Here is a 24855-nt window from a genome sequence, read left to right as displayed (position 1 = left end):
AACCCTGTAGATACTTAGAACCCAGGAAAGAAGTTAGGGTAGTTAAAAATAATCAACTTCATTTTCTAGATTCCCTAGAAAAATACTAAAATACTCATAACTTAAATAATTTATAGTTAGATCAAGCTAAACATTTAAGACTACATTGTAAAGTATATTTTGATATCCTTGTTTTAAAGGAGATTTGATGACTTCTATCATTTCAGTCAGTACAGCTCTGAGTGCCAGTTAATAGTGTCCAGCTACATGAGGTGAAAAAATATATATAAAAAAGTAAACAAAAATAAGCTCTAAATGTTTAATCGTGATCTGCTAATATGGCAGTATGAATAAATCAAAAGCCAATTAGGTACATACACAGCTTGAAAATATGGATAGTCATGACTGGCTGCTACAAGTATTTTGTTTTACAGATATGTTCGTTTTGGTAGGGCTGTATTGTTTCACTTCTCTTATGAATTAAGTAATTGGATTGGCAAGATGTATGTGGGGTTGCAAAGTATGAATGGGGAGATGATTTCCTAACCTGCTGTGACGTGATTTCAATTGCAGTTATCCTCATCTAGAGCATTTGTATTTGCTATAGTTGAATGACTGCTAGGTGACCATTGATGACTACTAATTCCTTATCATTAGTCATATGAACTTCAAATAGAAACTGATAATGTAGTTTTTCCTTTCTTTCTGGTCAATGCAATTTTAGCTAGCAGCATCTGACAGTATGCAACCTGTGTGGGTTCCATTTACTTTTGTGATGCATGGAAACTGAGGCTGTTACACATTTGCTCTGTTACCTGTGCTGAAAAAAAATCATATTTGAAAATCTCCAATGAATCTTCTTTGTAGTACTTTTCTCTACAGCATTAAAAACTAATTTAGAAGAGCATACTTTCTGAAAGACTGGTTGAAGGTTAAATGGGAAGGTATTTTTTTTGTGTTTTTTTTTTTTTTTTCCTTTGCAGATTAAGGAAGTCAATGAGGATCGGTTCAGGTTGGTTTGCAGTTCTGAGGCAAGCTTGGTCAAGTCACTTATCCTGAAAGTTAAATTAGGATTTCCAGAACTGTGGGGTTGCACCTTTAAATATCATAAATTCTTTTTTAGAGAAAAAAGAATGTGAAGCTTTCTGTGAAGAAACATACGTTCATGTGAAGAATGTGAAGATACACAATGTGAAGTGGTCTAGCCTCTACAAAATCGTATATTCAGAATAAAATAAAACTTTTTTTCTCTTTTTTCATAACAAATTCATCACTAAGCTGCTTTTGCAGGCAGGTTTATCTTCCCTGTGTGTTGTATGGGATAATTCAGTAAGTGGATTAACAGAATGTAAAACATACTTTAAGCACCTTTAAATCCATGTAGTGGAAACACTCTTGCTAATGATCTTCCAGGCTTTCTGTCTTGCAGGGACAAGGAAGGAGAATGATGCAGGGGAGGCAGAAGCCCTAATGTGGGAGGGCACAGAGTTACAATTAATTCTTTTGGGGCATCTGATAACTGACCAAAGGACACTTCCCTGCATTTCCTTCAATGATCATGCACCTTCCATACCAGAACTGGCTACATTTTATTTCCATATTTAACTAGATTCTAGGGGGAAAAAAAATAATAATAATTTTGAAGAGAATTTAAATATGCTGACTTTTAAGACAAAGTAGTATTAGTACTATGGCTTTTCTGTGATCTTTGAGTATTTTGAGTAGCAGTAATATTGCAATGAATTCTGCTCTAGCACGCTGCTGTAATAAGGGTCAGATGGACACGTACGTCATCCATTTGATGTCAATATAGACTTACTACAGTTCCAATACCTAAAAAGTTGACAGAATGGTTTAAAACTAAGAAGTAGAGAGAAGAATATGACTTAAAAATTGTATATGTCCACATAGAGATAACAGATGAGGCAATAATGACAGGTGGAAGATGAAGGATAAAATCTGCATGGTGTTTGTGTTATTTTTGTAGTATTATCGAGATCAGTAGGAGAAAGCTTTTTATTCCAGAAGCCTCTCTATACTCGGCACAACTGCAGACATTACTGAACACCTTGAAGAGCAGGAAGAGGAGGAGCAGGTCTGCTGGCCATTTACACCTATAGATATGCATAGCTACAATTCCTCTGGAGCCTTGACCCTAAGATCATCATTCAATGGCTATTACAATCCTTCTCTGTGGGTCCTATCAATTTCTTCTAAAAGAAGAAAGCCTCAAAGCTAGAACAAGTGTTTACTTAAACTAGGCTAGAATCTCACGCTGTGTGGAATACGCACACTGAGTCATAAAACAGAGCAGGCTTTTAGAAGCAGAAAGTTACAGGGAGAAATCTTCCATCGAAAAGGTCTGACAGAGCGGGATGTTACTAAATCAGAAATATTTGTCTTTCTTTCCAAGTACACTAATTTTTCCTCCCCCTTAATTTGGTTCCATTTATTGATTTCAATCCATACAGGCTAAAAAGTGACTATTGTCTCATAAAAAATGTCTCTCAAAATGAATTGTATTTCACATTGTTCTTTTTTTAATCAATATAGTATATGGACTAATTCTTCTAGTGAATAATAGCAGGAAAAAGCAAGATGTTCAATTATAGGAAGAAAAAATAACGGAAGCTTTGGTTCATATGAAGGATATCAAATGATAAGAAGAATAGGGAAAATGAACACAAGAAAGGTACCTGGGGTAGAAAAAGAGGTAAATCTAGAAGAGTTAAACAGGGAATTCCCAATTAAGCAGTAGGAGTGGAATTAGCAGTGGCTCCTGGTTAACTTGTGAATGAAAGATGCAGCAAACTCTTTCAGAACACAGTTATTTCATTACCACCTACAGGACCGTTAATAAAGATTCCCAGAAACAGCCACCACTCTTTAAGTGACTGACAAATAAAACCCCTGCTTTGGCAAAATACCAGTGAAAAAGTGTGAGACATCATTGCAAGCTTTATTTTATTTTCAGACGTAGTATGAAGTAATTTTCTTGTAACATGAAGAATCATCTTTCTTAAACATTGCGCTTAGGCTACTATAAATAATCCTCTTTAGTCATGCTCAAGCTTTCACGTCTCATGCATTCAAGCAAAAATGGTCTGTTCGAATGTCTGTATTCAAGTGGAAAGACTAGCTGGATCAGCATAACTATACAAGAACAAGTAGTTAATTTATACTTCTTGGAGAGGGTTTATTTTTTTTCTTGTTTGGAACTTTTGAGGTGTATTCAACAGGAAGGTCTTGTAGGACAAATAAGTTCATGTACAAAAAAACCTCCCTTGGCAATACTGAATTCTATGTATTAATACTAGTGGAGAGAGCTATCATTGAAGCTGCCAAAGGCTTGAGGAAGTTGCCTTTGTCTTTTCTCTAGAGTAAACACCTGATTTTGATCATTCTTAGTTTTACAACAGTCTGAGATCTTCAACTGAAATGATCAGCACTTAGCTTCTGCTTAATGGAGTTCTTAGAGGATAGGGGCAATCTTGTCATGTCTAGTCTCTTCACTTTCAATCACCCTTGTAGTTCTGTATGGTCGTTGAAAACTGATGCAAAGTACAGCACTTGAAAAGATTTTGCAGAATGAGGCAGAGTTCTTCATTACATTTGTGAACAAATTTAATGGACTGGGATTTTGCCAAGCAGAAAAATATAGCACAGAGTACAAGAAACAGCATAGGCTCAATAAAGAAGGCTTCTGAGACAGACTTTGCATAGGTGGCTTATAACCTCACGATCAAGTCTGATTTCTGTAAATTATAATACAACATGATTTATCAACAAGAGTAACTAGCTTAAGGAAGATCTAACAATTTGATGGTGTGAGCATCACAGAAACCTGCTCAAAGTGTAACACAAGCTGGAGGAAAGCTTAATGTTTTTGGAGGGGAACAACACTTGGGTACTGAACGATGACACACTAACTAACGCACAGAAACCCACTTTTCCGGGCAGGACTTGAGGACGTGCTTGTGTGGTGGTTTTACTCGGGTGGGTGGCCGAGTACCACCACAGCCACTCTCTCACTCCCCCTCCTCAAAGAGGAAGGGGGAGAGAAAGACACAAAGAGCTCAAGACACAAAGAGCTCAAGGGCTGAGATAAGGATGGGGAGATCACTCAACAATTATCGTGATGGGCAAAACAGACTCAGCATAGGGAGATAGTACGATTTATTGCCTATTACAAACAAGCTAGAGAAGTGAGAAACAAAGGAAAGAAACCAAAAATGCCTTCCCCCCCATCCACCCTCTTCCACCTCCTCCCCCCAGGCGGCACAGGGCAATGGGGGAATGGGGGTTGCAGTCAGTCTCTAGCACTTTGTCTCCACCACTCCTCGGTCACTCTTGTCCCCTGTGCCATGGGGTCCCTCCCACAGGATGCAGTCCTTGCCAAACTGATCCTGCGCGGGCTTCCCACAGGCAGCAGCTCTTCAAGAACTGCTCTAGATATGGCTCTGTACCCCAGGGTCCATCCCTCAGGAGCAAACTGCTCCAACCTGGGTCCCCCATGGGCAGCAGCTCCTGCCAGGTCACCTGCTCCTGCGTGGGTTCCTCTCCACAGGCTGCAGCTCCGGCCCGGGGCCTGCTCCTGCAGGGGTCCTCCACAGGCTGCAGCCTCTGTCAGTGCAGGTCCACCTGCTCCACCGTGGTCTCTTCCACAGGATGCAGCGTGGAACCCTGCTCCACCGTGGTACTCCATGGGCTGCAGGGGGACAGCCTGCTTCACCATGGTCCTCACCACAGGCCGCAGGGGACTTCTGTTCCAGCACCTGGAGCACCTCTCCCCCTCCTTCTTCGCTGACCTTGGCACCTGCAAGGCTGTTCCTCACTCCTCTCACTCTCCCAGCTGCCCCACAGCTGGGAGCTATTCCTTTCTTAAATGTGCTCTCACAGAGGTGCAAACAACATTACTTATTGGCTTGGCCCTGGTCAACAGTGGGGCCCTTAACTAACATGGGGCAGCTTCTAGATTCTTCTCACAGAAGCCACCCCTATGGCCCCCTGCTACCAAAACCTTGCCACATAAACCCACTGCAGTTTGGAAAGCAGTAGCTGATAGAAGACAATTTAAATTCTGGCAATATTATTTTTCAGGGCTCCAGATGTGGTTTTGGGTAGGGAAAGGTAGAGAGGAAAAGAGGCCATTCTTTCAGCTGAAGAGAAAATATAAGGCATTGTAAGTCAAAATACACTATCGATACTTGTGGACAAAGAAGAGTTAATTTAATGGAGATTATCTTCAGTAAAGTTGAAAACAGTACACACGAGATACTTTTTTTATATAGATATCCAAAATCTGTATTTCAAAAGGGATGTCAGTCCACTGATTTCTTTCTGACACTGAAATTTCTTTCAAGATAAAGTTATTTCATGCACTTCTGCTGCACTGTGGTTTTTCTCTTTGCTGTTATGTAAAAGACACCCACCATGAACAAGAGCCAGCTGGGTATTTGGCAGAGAAGATTGTCTCAGTATGACAAATCCCTTTTCCTTTGTCAAAGGTAAAGATTTAAAAAAATAAATAAAAAATTGTTTTCCCTTCAGTTTCAAAGATCTTTGAACAAGTTGTGTTCTCTTTTAAGTGCCTTCAAAGTGAACTCTGCCTCTGAGAAATCAAACTCACAGGAGCTGTGCACTCACCACGATTGCAGCAACTCAAACCAGGGCACGCAGAACACAACAGCCCATTTGCAGTTTACATATAACAGCAAGATTTTTTGTAACAAATACAATTATTGCAAAAATGTAAATTATCCAGCGAGGCTATAGCACAGCACAGCTGGTGCAATGCTGATCCAAGTCTGACTTGAAAAAGGAATTATCTGCAGCACAGGCAGGATTCATAGTTTGCCTACAGAGGAAATATCAGGGCAAAATGAGGAAAATAACTGGATTTAGTTGTTTGTAACTCATATATCTTTCTGCTGTATCAGGAAAATTTCTAGTCATTGGTCTCTATTTGCCTATGATTAAGTCTGGGGTTAGAACTGAAATAAGTATTAGGTGTTAGAAATCTAAAACATAAGGTCCACTTAATACCTGATTGTCAAGGACAGGGGCAGGTGGAGCATGAATGGTCCTGACAGAGCTCAGCTCTTTACCTCCCCTACGCAGCCCTCTTTCACTGTGTGGACGACCGTAATGAGAAGCCAGCCTTAGGGTTGGGGGGGAGTCTGAGTTAGTCCTCAAATCTCTCCACAGGTGTACCTGTGCTTGAGGCTGGGGCTTGGTCAAGCTTTGGAAAGATGAAAACTTGAAGGGATCTGTCGGCAGATTTTAAAAGCCCCACGAGTTAAAGACAGCTGGCAGCAGCACAGATGAGGCATGTGGGGTTTTGTATGCATGTGTCTTAATGATTCATTCCCCTTCTAGACTTCAAATTAAGGTTATGATTTGTATTAAAGTTAGATTATAGGAATCTAGTGATTCAGCTTCATGGCTTTTGATTTTAGGAGTGTGTCAGGCAGACCCTGTTTACTCCCATTTACCACAGAGATTGATCAATATGTTGATGTTATTAAGTATGTATATTGGCTCAGAACACCCAGTTTAGTACTCAGGTACTAAAGCTTAACTAAAAGGTTAAAAGGAGGGCTGGGGATTGATGAAGATCTGTTTCACTGTAGGAACTGATCTTCAAAGTAAAATACAGTTTTTGTAGTTTGCACTGTTAAGACCCTAGTATGTGGCTACATTGCTCAGTATAAGCTCAGCAATAGTGTTACAGTAATGTTTGATTTATGGTTCAGCTTCAGTATACATTTTCAGATTACTTGCCATGTTGCTTACTGTAAACATTGGCCACATTCTTATAACTGAGGCTAGTGTAAGGATGTGGGCTGCAGCTAATATTTAGGCTTTTTCAGCTTTAAGAACCAAGAAGCATGGGCAGACATGCACCACAGACATGTATTTTACTTTTCTAAAGGGAATGATCTCTGAATATTAAAAAAGATTAAATTTAGGTTGCAAAGATCCAAAAATTCAATACACCAATATATACGTTATCAAGGACCTACAGAGGTAAGGTTAGAGTTATACACTGGATTCGTGTTGGAGTGTAGTAAAGGTTTGTGATTGTAAATGTTCAAGAGCTTCCACTGTTAAGGGCTCTCCAGAGGTAGTCTGCTACCAGCAATTGCTAGTGACTTAGGTTTTCTTTCAGTGTTTGGGTGAAGCCCATAAGAACGAGTCCTGTAACTAAGTTACAGTGGCTTAGGGCTGGAGTATGAGAATTTTGAAATGCCTGTTTTATCTCTGAAAAACAAGGGGCAGGGGAAAGGGGTGTAAAATTATGCTTAGATTAGTAACCATTTAATTTTAGAGTGATTTCATCTGCTTGCTGTATTTCACAGGGACTGGACATCTAAGCATTGGTTTGATGTTAGTAGGAGATAATGTTTCATGTTAGGGGGTGTTTTTGCATATATGAATCCCATACTTATGGTAGAGAGTTCAAAACCCAAAGGCCAGAAGTCTGTAAACCTCATGTTAACCAGAGACATAAAGAAGAGATTTTTTCGTCAGAAGGTCTAGTGCCTTATATGCTGGCTTGGGATGCAAATAATACTTTAGATTTTTATTAAGTTAATTTAGCCATAGGGTTACACTAGAGACTGAGAAAACAGCACTCCAGGAGCCTTATTTGTTGATGAGTTGAAAAGGGTCACAAGAGTCAGTACTGGTCTGTAGTTGGTAGAGAATTCTGGAGTTTGCATCATTCTGAGTGGGACAGAAGTTTTATGGATAAAACCTGTCATTCAAAAAAAAAACCTGCAATAGAAGTTAGGTGTGAATATGGCATCTTTCCTTGGCTGGACTGTGACAATTCCCTTTTTTAGTGTAGACTGTAGGAATTCATCTCCATTTTTTTCCCCTCAAAGTTGGAACAAGTTTTGGATGTGAGGTTCTGCAGTGAGGAAGGAGGTGCCCTTTGAATTGGGATGCCCTGAGAAGGTATTTCAGGTAAGTAGCAGGCCGTCTTTATAAGCTTCTGCTCTTCAAAAGAAAATCTCGTCCTTAGCACTTAAACCACGGTGCGCATATTCCCTTGCAGGAATTCCCTCTGCTGGGCTCTCTAATTTGGCAGCCAATATCTTCTGGTCTTCAGCTGTGTGTCGGTGAGTGATCCTGAGTCATGGCAGTTTGCTTTTTTATTAACACTGTTTCACAGAAATATTTTCACAAAATTCAGAATCTATTAAGTGCTTTTCAGAACAAGAAAAAGTTCTCACCGTGTAGATCTAACAACCTGATTTTAGTACATCATGGGAGATGTATCTGGAAGATGGGACTTCATTCAGACAGCTTCCTTAGCCTTTCATACCAAGCTCAATAGAAATTCAGATCTCTTGATGTTTTGATTCCTCTTTTTTTTCCTTGATTCTTTGAGTATGCAAGGAATAGACATATCAAGTGTGTAAGAATATAACAAGTGTTTCAGTTAAGGATATGCCCCAAATCTACCATCTTTTTCTGAAGAGCAGTTCCTTCAAAATATTTTGCTTAATTTTTAGATTAAAGTATTTTTAGGAAAGTGTAAGGTGAGCTCCACACTTTTCAAAATGGCCTTTTGAATCCTAAAGTTTGACCTCAATTACTAGGATAAATTATTAGGAAAGGTGTAAGGATGGAGAAGCTAAAGCAGGTGGACTACAGACAGTCTGGGCATTCTGAAATTCACCTTAGAACTTAACAACAGTGCATGGCTTGTGTTTACAGGTAAAGAAAGAGCTCCTCTGAAAGTACTGTATTTATTTTAAAAAAATCTGTTCTAATGTGAGCTTATGAGACATGTTTAAAAAAGAAATATCTAATATCTAAACATGCACATAAAATAATAGATGGCATGGTAATGCATTCCTGTCTTCTACCTCCTAATAAAAATACTACAAAGAATCCGAGCCTTTTTTTTTTCTTTTTTCCCTACATGGAATAGATTTTAAGCATTAGAATGCTTTTAAATTCCCAGGAGTTATGTAAAAGGTAAGTCATCTTCCATTCTAAAACAGTTTTGCAGTACGTATGAAACCTGAATATTGTTTTGACGCTTTATTGAGATTACTGATGTTTTGAAATTATTGGTTTTGGTGAGGAAAACCTGAAGGACAGACTGGCACTACTGTCTGGTTGTTCCTTTTCTAGGTGGTGTGGGTTTGTGATAAGCCCTTTTGTTTCACTTCAAAATTACTGAAACAGGTGGTGAAATAGATGGTATTCAGTGTTGATAGTTGCCTTCTGTCTTGACTAGCTGCATTATTAGATCCAGTGATCCAGTGACAAATTGGGCCAATTAAGGTAAACTTTAAAAATTTAAACAATTAAGATGTAAAATTTCAAATCCTAATGTGAAGTTTAGCAGCAGCATTACAGGCAAGCTTGAATTCCGGGCAGGAAAGTGTAAGGAGACCTTAGAGGACATAAGTAAAGACTGAATGGCACTGAAAGCATAAATGAATACTTCAGTACTGGTGGAGATGAGGTATTGGTTTGTTTGGCCAGCGTGGCGTTGATGTTAAAGGGCTGGGTCGCAGACACAGGACGTGTGAGAAGAAGAAGAACTCAGTGTCAGGAATCGGCCACCACGCTGTAAGCAGCAGAGACTGGCTGGAATATACAGTCATGAAGGAAGCAGGAACATGCCCTCTGCCAGCAGATAGGTTTATGTTTTTGTCCTTGGCAATCCTATGGGGGCTGTATGAGAAGGCTGCGGAATGTGCAGAGGTTGCAGGAGCCTGGCAGAGTTTCAGGGGTGATGTTACGTCCTGTTCCAAGGCTCCGGCTTGGGCTGATGACTCTGCCTTACTTCATGGTAACGCCCTAACGTCCTGCTCCTGAGGGCTCGGATTACTCAGCGAAGTTCATTATTTGGCCAGATAAAACTTTGCGGTTATTGTGACATGTTGTTGAGATTTTCTGATGACATTTAAACCAGAACATCGTAGAGGTCCGGTGTCCTAGGTTCAGCGAAAGTGGAGAACATAACTTAAAAATATTAACCCAACACCATGGGTTACTTAAAAATATTAACCCAACACCATACCGGGTACTGTGAGCAGGTTGGGCTACTTATGCACAAGTTACCGAGACTGAGACAGGTGAAAAAAGGGGCTAAAGCAATAAATTAGGTAATGGAAAGATGCAAGAGAAAACTCTAGGAGGGTTTGGTTTAATTCTAGCAAAGAAGGGCTTTGAGTTTTATGCCTTAGTACCTTCAGGCAATAAGGATTGGAGGGACTGAGTGGAAGAGTTTTTTTTTAAGCTAAAGGGAACTAAGAGCTAAAAAGTCAAGTAGTTCTATGCAGTGTGCAAGTAAATGAGGCAGAAAATTAAAATAAGGTTCTTAAGCATTGTATCACTGAGGGTTTGAAACAGCCTTCCCATCAAATAAGTTTCAAGATGGAGCCCGATGCATTTTCGAGCGGGGTATTTTTGGAATGCAGCTGCGTGGGGAAGGGTGCGCGCGATGCTGCTCCTGCCCGCGCTCCCCTTGGGCAGCATCACCCGAGGGTGGCCGTGGAGCCGGGGCCGTGCCGGTCACCTGCTGCCACTCTGCGAGGCTGCTGCTGTCAGACGGCGGAGTGGTGACGGTTACTTTAGAGACATTACTTCACTGTAAGTGGATGTGACTCGTTTCCACTTACTAAGTCGTTTATCGTGACCATCTGCAGCAAAGGCCTGTTTGGGCAGCCAGGAAAGCTTTGCCATTACGTAGCTACATGGAGAGGCAACAACCTCATTGTCTCCAGTTCCCTGGTTCTGGAACTCAAACTCCGGTGGCACTAATATTTTGCTTGTATCCCTTTTCTGCTGAGGGCAGTTTCCTTCTGAGAGGATTTGGGCGTCTGGGGAGAGGGAGCAAGAACTCCATCGTTCCTCTGAACTTGGTTCTACTTCTGTGCACTCCCTGCTTCTCTTACTGCCTTTCTCTTGCTAACCATGAAATTCAAGCAGTATAAATTTTTATGAGAGCAAGAGTCACAAAAACCATGTGTACCACAGTAGTCCTAAAAGATCAGGCATGTAGTGTCTGCAGCTTTTTGTGTCATATAAAATTTTATAGAATATTAATTCTTGCTGTTCAACACCAGTTCCTATCCAGGTTTTTTTTTTTTTTTTTTTATGTTAGAAGGAATGTTGAAGTTCATTGTGTTATTGTTGAAGATGATGTTGTTAGAGCTTCCTGAGCACAGTATAAGGCCAGTTTTTAATCCAATCTTGGATCTAAAGCTAAATTTAAACATATCTTCTTAGTGACGAAGATGATAACCTCCAATGTTATGCACTAGTATTTCTTTGAAATACCAGGTTAGGATAATACAAAAGCATTTAAATGCAGCTTTCCCTGTTCATGTATTTTATAACAAAATCACATCAGTAAATAGCGGAGAGAAAGTGTGTGTTAGGCATTATTCCCTCTGTGTTACTGTCAAACAAAAGGAAATAGTTGTATTAGCCCAGCTGTAAAATAAGGTTATGGCTTTTGAAGTCCATTCCAACATTACTTTTTGGGGAAATTAGTTTAATTCATGAGTCTCAAACTTAGCTGTCTCACTTCATTTATAAACAGCAGTCCTCTGGAGAATGAGGACATCCACAGAGCATGATAAAAAGCTGTTGTTTTCTCTCCTGTTTTTGTCCTTCTTTGTGATCATCGTGTATGTTCACTCTCTGGGATCTCAGACTTGTGCCAGGATGGTAGTTCATTTGTGATTCATATGTGATCCTCAGAAAATATGAGCACTTACTGATGATTTGGGGGATGTGATGTTACTTCTGTCCTTTTAAGGTTTTTACATTTATTGCAATTGCTGTGTCTGGAGTAAAATTGCAAATAACATTTATTTGGAGAAATTGCTCTTTCACAAGACTGTCTGGCAGATTACAGATTTTTTACCAGATGTTCTGATCTACAAATACTGTTGCTTGTCTTTCAAAGCAAAATTATTTTAAATAGGACCAAAAACTCCATTGCATAATATGTGGATGCAAACTAATATTTTATTTACCTACAAAATCTGTTGAAACCTCCTGAAGAAAATTCACTGAATAACTGTCATATTAATGTTGCTGCTGCCAGCAGAGCTGACATTTTTTATGATGTTTGAGTTTTGTGTTCCTTGTGTTGTTCTGCTGTCCAGATTTAATGTAAAAAATGTTAATTAATGTCTTCTGAGAACATCCAGCAAGAGGAAAGATCCTTTTCCTTTGCCGTGGATAATTCAGGTAATAACAATGATTATTTTGCCAAACTGAAGCTACATTCCTTGCACCCAAATCAGTTTATTTCAGTGCTTCAAGAGCACTCCGAAATCAGGGATGGGGCACAGTCAGCTTTCTACTTTTTCCATCTGGATCTGTGGGAGGAGCCTGTGTTACCCGCTCCTGTCCTAGCCACTGAAGATGTGAAAAGTAGATCATTCCCTCTGTTTTGCAACAACTTTATGGTTACCTGCAGGCTGTTCCCATGTCTAGCCTTAATTTACCACCTTTCAGCTATCCTTTTGGTTTTAATTCCTACATCGCATTTTTCAAGCTTCTGTTAATTCATCTTCTCATCAGAGTCTCAGAAATGATCTGCTGCTGTCTTGGAACATGGGGCCCAAAACTGGATACGATACTCCAGATTAAATTGTATAATAAATAATAGAAAATAAAGCAAGAATACATTGCATATCTTGTATGCTGTGCTTTGTTCAAATATCAGTAGGAAGCCTTTTCCACCTCAGTGTATGAACATTAAATCCCGTTTAGCTTGTGATCCTGAGTAGTAATACCTTGAAACGCAGCCGTCACCAGGCACTGTACGTTATTTTTGTGCAATTGCCTTTTCTCGTCTAATGCGCAACACATCGTTTTTGATCTTCAACCAGCACACTGTTTTTACAAGAGACATCTTCAACTGATCAGCTTTGTAATTCAAATCCTAATTCTACTCTCTTCCTCTTGGGTCGTCCGCTAATATTCACCCTGCCCCAGTCATTCATAGAAACATATAATGCGGCTACCAAAACCAGCTCTTGAAAAATCCCACTGAATGTCTCCTTCAGACTGGACAGTAAACAAATAAGCAGTTGAAGGAAGTCTGGTTGCGTAGAGTACAACGTGTGCAGTCCATGGTTGCTTTCCTTGCACTGTATTGTAATTCCATATTTTTCTCTACCCTTAGAAGCCTGAACACAAGAAATGCCAAGTGCTTATTTCTGTTGACAATCTTACAAATTTGGAAATTGATGTTCCTTCCACACACGGCACAACGTTTCAAAACCCAGTATTTCATCTTTGAAGTTCAGAACCAAGGTCAAGCCCTATCACTACAGACATGCCTGCCACTTAACAAAGCTTTTTAATACTGTGTTTATTCTGTTGTCATCAAAAGCATTCCCAAGCATACAAAAAATAATCCCATCCATTGTTTCAGCAAATATGGACTGAAATTCTCTTTTTTGAATTGAAATTGTTCCAGTGGTTGTATGGTTGTATTGCAACTTGCATAGAAATACGGTTGCATTTATAAGCACTCAAATACTCCGTCAGTAGTTGCTCCAGATGCTGTGGGGAATTGGTGATGGCTCTCACTAGGACAGGCATCGTTCTGTAAATCCACCGTGTAATATACAATGGGATCCAGTGCTCGTTTACACCTTTTCGGATTTAAATGTAGAGATGGTCTTTGGTTTGGGCTTTTTTTTGGTGTTGGTAAGAGACACTCATGTTCATTGATGCTCACTGATCCATGCTTTTTTTTTTTTTTCCCCAGTAACGATCACTTGATACCAGCGTGTTGGATAAACTGGCTAAAAAGTACTGTTTACAAACATGACATTACACTGGAAAATGTATGTCTTCCAAAGCTGCAATAATTTTTATTGGAAAAAAGATTATTTCCTCCTTATCATTACTTTTCTTTCTCGTAGGTATGTGTTTCCCTGTACCTTTGTTTTCCACTGTCTCTAATGGCATCCTAACAGAGGAGCACTCTGGAGGAAGCTTTGGAGGAGCGAAATGAAGTGCTTTTGTGTGCATGAGGGGCACTTCTGCTACATACAAAGAGCAATTTGAGGGGAAGAGCAAACTTCTTGTCTAGTGAGTCTGTTTCTTGACAGTAAGGAAAGACTGCAGAGAGCATGAAAGCAAAGAAGCAGCAGCTCGTGTTATGTGGCTAAGGTAAAAGTCTTGGTAGCAGCGATCCATGTTATGGTGAATAGCAAGAAAAGGATTTGCTGTGGTCAGAGAAAAGGTTATTGCTACTAATGAGAGACAGCTGGGAAGTCTGGGTGCTCAGACACTTAACGCTTATTGTCATGCTGCAGTGGTCATTATGGCTTTTCGTAGATAGCCATGTTGTTATGGTCAATAAAAAACAAAACATAACATTTTGACTTCATAGTAATTCAAACTAAGTATCTCATTTGAAGATGATGTCCAGGTTGTGCAGAATATCAGAAATATTTCTTGAAAAAGGCAAAAGCTGGGAGAAATGCCACTGAGGAAACAATTTTGGTTTTGCCAGGTTGAAAAGACATGCATCTACCCATTTGGGGATGTCATAGAAGCTGAGATTTATTTTAGCCAGAAGAAAAAGGGATGGGAATTTCTCAGCTCATCTTTAAGTGCTTAGAGATCTTTGGCAAAGTGCTATCAATGTTTCCACCTGAACCAGTCCTCCTTCGACTTTTATGACTGGAAAATTAGCTATCAAATTATGGCACCGAGAGATCATGAAATAAATCAGTTTAGAGACAGATGGTGATAAGCTGTGTAACAGGGCAGGTAGCCCCAAGGTAAACTTGTCAAAGACAAGTGCGTATTGCAAAGTGTTATACAAATTATATGCTAGCCACTGATGTTTTCCCTCATACAAATACACGTAAACATCTACCAATAGTTAATTTCTTCAGATTTCTTTAGATCCTGAAAATGTCTCAGATCGTATCACAACTGGTTTAGATTAAAGGTGATTATTCTCTGTTAATTCATTTGTAGCACACAAAGTAGAAGCAAAACCAGTGCTATGTGATTTATTTAGGTAATCAACAGGGCTTTATAAACGGTGACTAATTTGGCAAAGGCTGAACTTCACTACTCAAATAACAATCTTACTGCTCCAAAAAGCTAGTTCCCAGCAACATACAGAGGATTTTGACTCACTGCTCTGTTCTAAGTATCTTAAGGCAATGTTTTGCTGTTGTTATTTTCTGCTGAAAGCTGGTTTTATGATTAAGAGAGATTGGATTAGGCAAGATTTCCAATTCAAGGAGCCTTGGGGTTGTCTAGAAAGGTTGTACCTGGCTTTCACTTGATGCCACTCTGGAAATCACTGGTGTCTTTTTTTGTTTGTCCAGAGTAAAGCTTATAGATGGTAAAGGTACCTTGGCATTCCCTTCCTGTGCAGTTCAGCTGGTGAACACAAATCACTTTTGTGATACAGCCTCATCTACTAAAGGACATCATTTTTGCATCCCAAAACTTTTCAAAACATGAGCTGCAAAATGTTAGCAGTAATACTTTGGCAAAGGCTTTACAGGGTTACACCCAATTTGAGGTTCCCTATCAGCCTCCACATAGCTGAGAGCATCGCAAATGAACCAGTAGGCAAACGACAAATATTCTTTCAAAAAAGGCCAGACCGCAGAAAACACAGAACACAGTCTGACCGGTATGGTTAGTAAATATTTGAAGATTTGTGAGCTAATTCCGTTAGCAGACAGTGATGAGGAGGGATGAATAAATTTGATGTAATCTGCGTTATTTATGAGGTTCGTATTCAAAGTCCAGTTCCTTTCAGTGGAAGAGGAATCAAAGATGTGACAGTTCAGTTGCAGATTCGTGTGTCTTTTCAGCCCATCTCCTACTCATATGCTCTCTGCCATTTAAGAGTTTTCATCGGGTGGTGACATGCCAGCCCATTTATGCAGAAACCATACTACTCCGGTACAAGAATGCCTTGCCTCTGCCATTTATCACTAAGGCTCCATCAGCACGTGTTTTTTAACGTCTTTCCTCCGCCAGGTGACTAGACATGTGGGTAAGGCTCCCCTGAGTTCTCCCTCCAGGCTGAACTGTCCCAGCTCTCTCGGGCTCTCCTCATACGTCAGATGCTCCAGTCCCTTAACCATGGCTGGGCTTCCTCCAGTATGTCCGTGTTGGTCTCGTACTGGGAGCCCAGCACTGGCCACAGCACTGTTGATGTCTCACCAGTGCTGAGCAGTGGGGAACCCCCTCGGCCAGCTGGCAGCTCTCCTCCCAGTGGTGGCCTTTGGCAGCAGGGCACACGGCTGGCTCATGCTCAGCGTGGTGCCCACCAGGACCCCCAGGTCCCTTCTGCCAGACTGCTTTCCAGCAGCTGGGGTTGTTCCTCCCCGGGACCTGGTCTTTCCCCATGTCGAACCTCACGTTTCCCCTCTGCCCACTTGTCCAGCCAAGCCGCTCTGCCCAGTGATGTCCTTGACTTAGGGCAGGGCACGACTGAGTGCAGCGCTTCGCATGTGCTGTAGGCTGCGGGGGTGCCACCTTCAGCCTGCTCGTTCACCTGATACCAGATAGTGTAAGTGTTGTCCTCGATGTTGTAATGGTCAGCGCTTGGTATGGAGAAGTATGAGACAAAAAGCAGCGGTGGGTGAGATCAGTAGTGTTCACTGTTACAGTAGATAGCTACTGCATGCCAAAAATTGTACGCATCTTTTTCACTTCTCTGTTCTTGTTATCTGTGACATGATGACAAAGAAGATGTGTATGGAAACTTCCTCCTTAGTGTCTGGGACCCTAAGCTCATCACTCGGACTCATCATTCGGCTGCGAGAACAAGGCGGGCTGCAGCACTGTGGGTGCGCCGTGCTCTCACTGAGGCAATGTGAGTGGCGTTGTCTTTTCTTTTTGCACGCCGTCCCTTTCTGTGCTTTATGTGATGTCGGTATTTTCACTGGAAACACGGAGCTGCATTGCTGCGGCTGTCACTGAGACTAAGGGCAGAGGAGTAACCTGGTGTGAAATACAAAGGTTTTTCTGTGGCTGTTGGATTTCCTTCGTTCTGTACCCATGTGTGTACACTGTCTGTGCTGGCAGCCTCCTGCTCTCCCAGAGGGTGCCCTGGGAGTGCTCCCCGGGGCGATCGCTGCCACTAAGCTTTGCAGCACTCCCCGGCCTTGCTGTCGACGGAGGGTAGGGAAGGGATTCCCCCGGACACATGGTCATGGCACAGTGCTGCTTCAGAGCACGCCCAAACCGCTGCTCTGGGTGCTGAGCATGATTGGGTCCTGGCATGATTGTTCTCCTGATACCTTTGTCATCTGGCAATTCATAAATTATCAGGTGAACCTCTACTTGTGTAAAAGAGTAAAGCTTTTTTTCTTTTTGTATCTCTGTGCCTTCGTCTGTAAGCAGGTATTCTTCATTTTTATTCCTCGTATAAAATTCATCAAAGCAGGTGACAAAGCAGCAGTGCATGCTGTCTGGCACCAGTTGCGTGCTGAAGGTACTGGAGAGCTGAACTCAATGACCTAAAAAAGTAATTGGAGTTGTGTTCATTGCATCCGTGCATGCAAATGTGCTTATAAAAACATCTGCTTGCACAGTAGGAATTACATCTAATGTTGTTTAAGAGGCAACAACTGGATAAATTGTGCTTGGTTGTTAAGTTTATTGGTGCAGCGCTGCTGGCTGTTGTATGTACAACAGCCCCTTTTAGTTCTGTTAATCTGCTGACGCTCTCTAGTGTTTCTTGTCTTTCCCAACTCACACCCAGAGCTACCCTGGGCCTGGCTTTCCCCTTTCTGTTTCAGAAAGTCCGTGCAGGGACAGAAAAGACAGAATCACAGAATCATCTAGGTTGGAAGAGACCTCCAAGATCACCTAGTCCAACCTCTGACCTAACACTAACAAGTCCTCCACTAAACCATATCACTAAGCTCTACATCTAAACAGATAAGGTCATCTGCTAAGGGTGTCTCACATCCCATGTGGAGCAGCAGGGCCCGACAAGCTGAGCTCCCAGAGCACTGCCACAAGTGCAGGAGCTGGAACCCCCCTCAGGCTTCCCAGCAAGAAATCTGGCTGTGCTTGAGCAAGGCAGTGGCTGCTCAGGCTTTTTACCATTTATGACCATTGGTGTAAGAACGTGTTTTAGCTTTCTGGACTTCACTTGATTTCTCAGTTCGTTGTTGAATAACTACAGGCGCTAGTCTGTCTGGGTTTGTGCTGATTCTCCGGACGGTGACCAAACCATGTGTGAAGAACAGGTTCAAGCCCAGAAGCCTGGAGGAGCCTCCATCTGCCCACAGGTTTTCCCCAGGGATGAAGCAGCCCTTCCCGGCAGCGCTCAGCCCCACACCTCCATACGTCAACACACCTTGGCAGGTGAGCACGGAACGGAAACGTGCCAGACTGCTGCAGCGCCGTGCCTCGGTGAGCGGCCATGGGCAGCATGGCGGTGGCGACACGTCCCTCCCTGCACCGTCCCACCCATCCTGGCTACGGCCTGCATGCAGCTTGGGGGCGGATGGTTGGATTCCAGCCTCATAAACTAATCCGTGTATTTCAAAGGTCATAACGTGCTGGCAGTGGTCTTAGAGTGGAGCTGCCAGAAGTAGAAATGCCTCTGAAGTCAAAGGGTGCCAGAGCTCCCACTTGTACCCTGAGAACATAGTCCTGCTGGAATCACCATGCTGCCGTGGGAGTGATGACGCTCGCTTTACTCATTATCCTTCTGCTTCGTTTAGCATTAACTGTCTGCCCTGTACTTGGCAGGGGGACATAACCTGTCAGGCACTGTTACTCCCGCATTTTCCGAGCATCGTTCTCTTCTGGTAACTGTTTTCCCTTCGGTCCATAGTGGTGTGTGCCCTGCACCGATCCATTGCTGTAAACATTTAATAGCTTTTATATTCAGCCAGTGCAGGAAAACAAACAGTGGTGAATTCCTGGCTCAAAGCCTTGGCAAGCCAGCCTTGTACAGAAGGTGTGGGGGGACCCCTTACCCATCTCCGGTTCCCGAACACGTCCTACGTAGTCAGTGGGATCATTGCAGCTTCCCGGCCTGCCTCTGGCTCCTGGCCCAGGGATCCTCCCTGCCCTCCTTTTTGTGCTGTACTCCTCTGGAGGACTTAGATCCGGAAGAATTGCGCAAAGTGCTGCATCTCTGCATGGGTTGTCTAAGCAAGTCATTTGTGGGAGGAAAAGTGGGACCGGCTGTGCCCTAGCAGCATGGTGTCCTGGGCGGTGTAACACAGGGCCACGTGGTGCACAGGGCCGGTACCCAACGTGTGCATGCAGGGAGACTTGTGTGACCAGCTGTGTGCCACTGGAAAGCCACAAGATGTCACACTTAAACCACCAGCATATATAAATTCATCTCTTCAACGTATAAAACACCTTTGCCATCTTTTGTAGGGTCTGCTTCATCTCTGTAGCACAGTTAGATGCTGCCCTGTTAGTGCCTAGGGGAGGCCCAGGGATGCAGCAGGTGTCATGGGTGTGGGTCAGGACGAGGGTCAGGAGGAAAAGCCGTGTCCCTTCCCTGAGAACCAAATGGCAGTGGGAGTAGGCTCGTACAAAATGGTGATCACACAGCCTCCAGGTAGCATGAAGTGTTACCGGCTTGTTTTTTTGGCCTGTCTGAAAGATTCGAGAGCAGTTGCTCTCACTGGGACCACCTGCTTATTTGTTGTTGTTCTAAGGTCATTCAGTGCTCTTCATACAGCTATTGTACAGCGTGAAACAGCCACCAGCATATACTGACCGTGTCCCCTAACAATTCCAGGATGCGAGCAGGAATGGTGATAGTGCACTGGGACAAACAGCAGGAACCAGTCAGTTACATGCAGTAAAGATCAGAACATTTCCTTTACATACTTCTCTTTGCATCTTTTAATGGCTACGTACTTCCCTTGTTGTCCTGGCGGTGGGGTGGCTGTTCTTTGTTTTTAACAAAGCTTTAGGTTGTCCTACACACCACACTAACATGCTAGAAAGGGTGTTTGCTCTGCAATTAGGTAGCCAGAAGGTAATGAAAGGTATTTCTTTCTGAGAAAGAGGCCATGTCTCTAGCTGAACTCTGTGTTCCCAACTCTTTGCATGGCGCCTCGCACCAAGCACAGTGGCTTCAGCACCAGGGCTTTGGCCCTGCTGTGCACCTGTGGCTGTGTCCTGCTGGCTGCAAAGAGAAAGTCAGTCACTGGGCTGCTTCTAATCTTTAAGCCACATGATGGACAGAGGAAGTAATTAATTTCTACCATTCCTTGATGCATTATTTAATTAAAATATAGGGTGATGACTGGGTAAGGCCAATGGGGAGCCAGCAGTTTGTTTTCAGCACTGATGCCAATGTAAGTGAGGCTCCCTAGGAGATCCCATATTATTCGCTGGACCAGCCCCAGTTCTGTAGAGGGGTACTGGCCAACAGGGCTGCAGGCTCGAGCCTACAGCTGCAGTCCTTAGACACTGAAAACCCCATGCAGTTACTTTATTTTAATGCAAAAGATAAAACTCCACACACAGGATTTTGCTAACATTACCTAAAGTAAATATAAATACAGTAGAATATTTATTGTTCATTAGGATTTATAAAGATTTTGTTTTTAAACGCTAACAATTAACAACTGCACGATTTGATGTGGGCATGTGCACATGCACACAAACCAACCTGCCTCTTACAATTCAAGTTAGTTTACAAACTAACTAATGACACAGCTGACATTCTGGCCTGTTATGACTAGGGTCAAATAGTTTTTGGAGGTAGAACTGAGCAGATCTATTTGCTTTGCCAGTTAATCCAACATTTGTGAGTCTTAAAGCACACGGGATTGGCGTTTTGTAACATAGAATGAGATGTCCAAGGAAGACAAGGGCATGGCCCATATCCTCCTTTCTAATTCAAAAGTTCCCTTCAGCCAGTAAATGACTGAAAACCATACAACTTACCCCATACAATAAACCTAATTTTGCTCTTTCCTCAGGCCTGCAGTCCTGTGGCACCACCTCAGCATAAGCATCTCATGCCCACATGGGCAAGCGGCTCCTCCTGTTCGAGCTGCAGCTGGACACCTGAAAAACACAGCACAGGAAACCAACCAGTAGAGACAATTACGTGGATCTGTCTGGGAATGTCATTGATTTCTGTCTGGTAAGTAAGTTCCTAACCCTAAACTAAGTAATAAGGTTGCCATAAAGCATTTGAATCCCATTATTTCTTTATTTCCCCTCCCAAGCAGCGTATAATAGAGACTGGTTCTTTTCCTTCATGCCTCACAGTGGAAATAAATTCCTTCAAGGGAATAGTTTTCAGTGTGCTTATCAGCCTTAAAAGAAATTGAATGGCTGTACTTCTTAGCACTTACTCTCATTTGTTGTTCCTTCTCAGCGTTACCATGAAAGTTATCTCCTTCTTGAATTGCTTTTACTTTTCAAGTCAGGCTTACAAGAAACCAACCTGTTTCATTTGAAATCTGTCACTTGTATAAATAATTTGTACAAAGAGCAAAATGATGTTAAATCATCCTTATTTTTCAGGACTGTCTCACTTCTTGCAATGGATACTGAACAAAAAGCAGTTGAGGAAAACTGGTAGGGCTTTCACTAGGGACGATTATTAAGGGAAGCATAGATTCAAAGTTCCATTAAGGAGCCTTTTGGCCCTGTTGTGAAAAAATGCTCTTGAATGCTGGTGATAATCACTCACTTTGCCTTAGTGTCAGGTGGAGGGAAGACGGCAGAAGTCAGGTGGGTTATCAGTAGCAGGAATTATTCTTGGGCTATTCCTTGTAGCCCAATCATGCTGCAAGAATCTGAGGCTGTCTCAGCAGCAGGGGTTCTGTTGACATCTTGTTCTCACATTGAAAAACTGCAGAACTTTCACAGGGAAAACTGATAGTTGCCAGTAGGTTTTAATCTCAATGCCCTTTGTGGATTTTTTTCCCGTTTTCTTTATGTGCATTGGAATTAGAGCAATGTATTTAATGTTTGGCAAGAATCTTTACAAATAGACACTTCCTATACATGCAACAAAAATTTAACTTTTAGCAAAATCCATTTTCTCAGAGGAAATGACATGTCTCCTAGACAGTAGATGCTGGCTAAACTAAGAGGACTTGGTGTAAGTAAGAGGGCTTATGGTAAGTGCAACAGCCTCTGTGACTTTTTCTGAAAAACTGGAGGATGCAGGAAGCCAGCAGATCACTAAGCAGGAGATGTGGCTGCATTTGTGTAAGCAGCTCCCTGGTTTGCTGGGCGCAGTACCTTTCGCATTCTTCACTGGTACTAAAGGCAAGTGCCTTACACATGGGAAAGATTTTATTATTTTTTTTTACAATGATAAAATTTGCAGCAATCTCAAAGGCAATGGGGACTTTTATTTTGATTATTTCCAATGTACTGACATTGTCCTCTTATGAAAACTTAACTGTAGAACACTCTTGAGATACTGCATAGAAAATACAAATAGGAAAAAACATATATACACTTTCATAAAAATAGAATACATCTTGGCAAAATTACTTGTGTACAGTGTATTGACATTATTGAACCAAACTTACTACATCTTTGGAGAAAAATGTTCTATTTGAAAGAAAACAAAAAACAAAACATTTAAACTGAGGTGGGAGTACTGAAATGGATATGGTTTTGAGCTAAATAAATGGCTATACCAGAATGTCAAATGTCAACTAAAAAAAATTATAAAATACTTGCTGTATAAAGTAGAAGTAGCCATGTTGTTTTTTTCTTCCAAACAATAGTGATGTTCCTAAACTTGCACAGAAAACAAATGTACCAATTCCAAATTCTACGGTAGATTCTTTAGCTGAAAACAAACTTTACTAATGTCATGTTTCAGCACTTGCAATCACTAAGTACAGTGGTATTTGTTTTATTTTTTTGAGCACATGACATAGTATATGTACAGGCCTAGTTCTATCAGGTATTTGATAAGAAAAAAAAATCTAACAGATCTAAAATTTATCACACTTAGCAACCTTTAACATATGCAGACCATTTGAAATTGCCATTTCTTCTTCTGGTTAGGCATTTCTTTAGTTGCTTTTAACAGAGGCTGCTCCTTGCTTACTGCTTTTGACCACATACTTCAGCTCATACTTTGATTTGTTCTCCGAGTTTTCAGAACAAACTGTGGCAGATGACTACTAATGTAGCCAGTTGTGTAATAAATACAGGAAGCGGTAACGGGTCCTCAAAGCCATGGATTTTCCTCCTGACTTGGAATAATGGGACTGTATAGGCAGCCTTGGGGTAGGAAAAAGAAAAGAGCATAGCACCGTTTTCAAGTTACATGGTTCACAACTGTTTGGCAGGCAGTAGAATCAGTCTGGAAGTGGTACTACCCACTGGCATTTATGAATGTGGTTAAAATACTGTGATTACTGTCAAGTAGTTTGGGTGTTTAATAGGGATAGGCTGACACGGCTATATAAACAATGAAAGTTGTCTGATACTCAATGTTTCCATCAATGCTGTAGGATAAGGCTCTGACTCTCATGCGGTATGTCTTTGGCTCTCGCAGTGGTCTGATGGTGAACACGACTCCTTTCAAATTCTCATCTCTCAGGGCAAATGGGATTGTGGGGTCCTCATCTGCCATTAAAAATGTTGTCCTTGGATGCATGACTTGATCTTGTGTATAGGCAACCAGCCGGATTAGATCCTGACCAGCAGCTATGCCAAAGGGGAGGGAAAGGAGTTTGTATTCCAAGGCGTAGGTACTCAGGGCACATTCCAGATCATTGGCTGGGCAGTTTTTGAGACAGAACCTGGGAATAAACAGAGCACTGTAAGTCCTACTCCAGTACCTGCCATGTAGTGCCTAATCCCTTGGCTAAAGATCTTCTCATTGATCCTGTTGTGATACACAGATTCAAACTTCCCGAGAGAGCTAAACTCATGCGCTCTTTATCCATTCTTCCTTAAAGTTGCATCCCAGTTTAACATCGCATTTTCCTCAACAGGATCATCTCAGAAAACACCAAGAGGATATATAAAAGAAACAACAATGAAGGCAGTATTTGCCATTGAAGTGAATGGTGCATGTTTTAGTGGCCCTGCTCTTAAAAAATAGAGTAGAGAATATTTGTGTAAAGCATACTGGCAGCTCCATGCGATGTGTCTGTGTGTTAAATCATAAAATAAAGAATTTGGAATAAAGAAGGGCAGAATTAATTTTACTTCTACTAATCTGTAGTCAAAATAGAAGGTCCCTGGTCCCTTAATTCTGTTCATCAGTGAACATTTATCCATTTCAACTTAAATGTCATTCTAGTTCGTACTCAGAAACCATCTTTTGTGATCAGGCTGAACCAAGCTATTTCCCTGCTTACATTTTAAGATTAAAAATAGTTAACGTGTTGTTTATTTTCCAGAAGAGGAAAAACACAGAGTAACTTAAAGAAAAACTGCCTATGAACTGTAGTGTTATTTTCACAATGAAAATAATACTTTTAAAACTTTGAAAATGATGGCAAATTAGGACTTCACAGAAGTAAGTCAGAAAACTTAGATGCAAAGGTAGCCCTGTAAATGACAAATGAATGATGCTGAATCAGGAGAAAGGATTAAAGCACACTGCCTGCCAGGGTTCATTTAAGAAAAAGACATTCTGATGCTATTTCCATGTGAATTAATAGTAACATTCTGCTTGGATACTGAGAGCCAGCCAGCTGCCTGGACCTCAAACTTTCTTGTTCTGCTGCTCTATACTGATACTGCTACTACTGATAATCTTGAGTTTTAATGCTTCACCTTTTGCTAGAATAAGCTTTATTTATGTCAGTTAAACTTAGATAAAGTTTATTCTGATGATTAAAGGTTAAGTATTTGAGCTTGGAGTGGGCAGGAAAACAAGACCTAAAAGGTGCTGCAAATAAAACA

The 24855-nt window shown here is 41.6% G+C and overlaps 3 protein-coding genes across 8 annotated transcripts in view; 1 reads left to right on the top strand and 2 right to left on the bottom strand.

Annotated features, from left to right (window-relative positions):
• Positions 1–21025, bottom strand: part of PRG4 (proteoglycan 4) — a 40939-nt gene extending 19914 nt beyond the window's left edge. The window contains exon 1 of the mRNA XM_080601772.1: positions 20902–21025. The gene's annotated coding sequence lies outside the window, so the exon portion shown is untranslated. The remainder of the gene's footprint in view (positions 1–20901) is intronic.
• Positions 1299–24848, top strand: LOC308199003 (uncharacterized protein). Its single transcript, XM_080602365.1, has 4 exons — positions 1299–18339; positions 19742–19804; positions 20937–21103; positions 23937–24848. Exons 1-4 carry the CDS (start codon positions 18277–18279, stop codon positions 24001–24003), a joined length of 360 nt encoding a protein of 119 aa, XP_080458491.1. The 5' UTR covers positions 1299–18276; the 3' UTR covers positions 24004–24848.
• Positions 22309–24855, bottom strand: part of HMCN1 (hemicentin 1) — a 246794-nt gene continuing 244247 nt past the window's right edge. For all 6 annotated transcript variants that reach the window (XM_080602312.1, XM_080602311.1, XM_080602309.1 and 3 more), the window contains one exon: positions 22309–23741. In XM_080602312.1, the coding sequence (XP_080458438.1) occupies positions 23375–23741 (367 nt within the window). In that variant the 3' untranslated portion in view covers positions 22309–23374. The remainder of the gene's footprint in view (positions 23742–24855) is intronic.

The sequence above is a fragment of the Anser brachyrhynchus genome (genome assembly GCF_964034855.1).
Source record: "Anser brachyrhynchus genome assembly, chromosome: 8".
NCBI classification, from domain to species: domain Eukaryota; kingdom Metazoa; phylum Chordata; class Aves; order Anseriformes; family Anatidae; genus Anser; species Anser brachyrhynchus.
The sequence above is the reverse complement of the archived record's forward strand: the minus strand, read 5'-3'. Positions and strand labels throughout refer to the sequence as shown.

Excerpts from the sequence above, each read along its gene's own strand:
- LOC308199003 (XM_080602365.1), top strand. The coding sequence starts at position 18,277 with ATGAAGCAGCCCTTCCCGGCAGCGCTCAGCCCCACACCTCCATACGTC. Across the intron at positions 19,805-20,936 it reads GAACCAGTCAGTTACATGCA|GCCTGCAGTCCTGTGGCACC; the intron begins GTAAAGATCAGA and ends CTCTTTCCTCAG. Across the intron at positions 21,104-23,936 it reads ATGTCATTGATTTCTGTCTG|GATCATCTCAGAAAACACCA; the intron begins GTAAGTAAGTTC and ends TTTCCTCAACAG.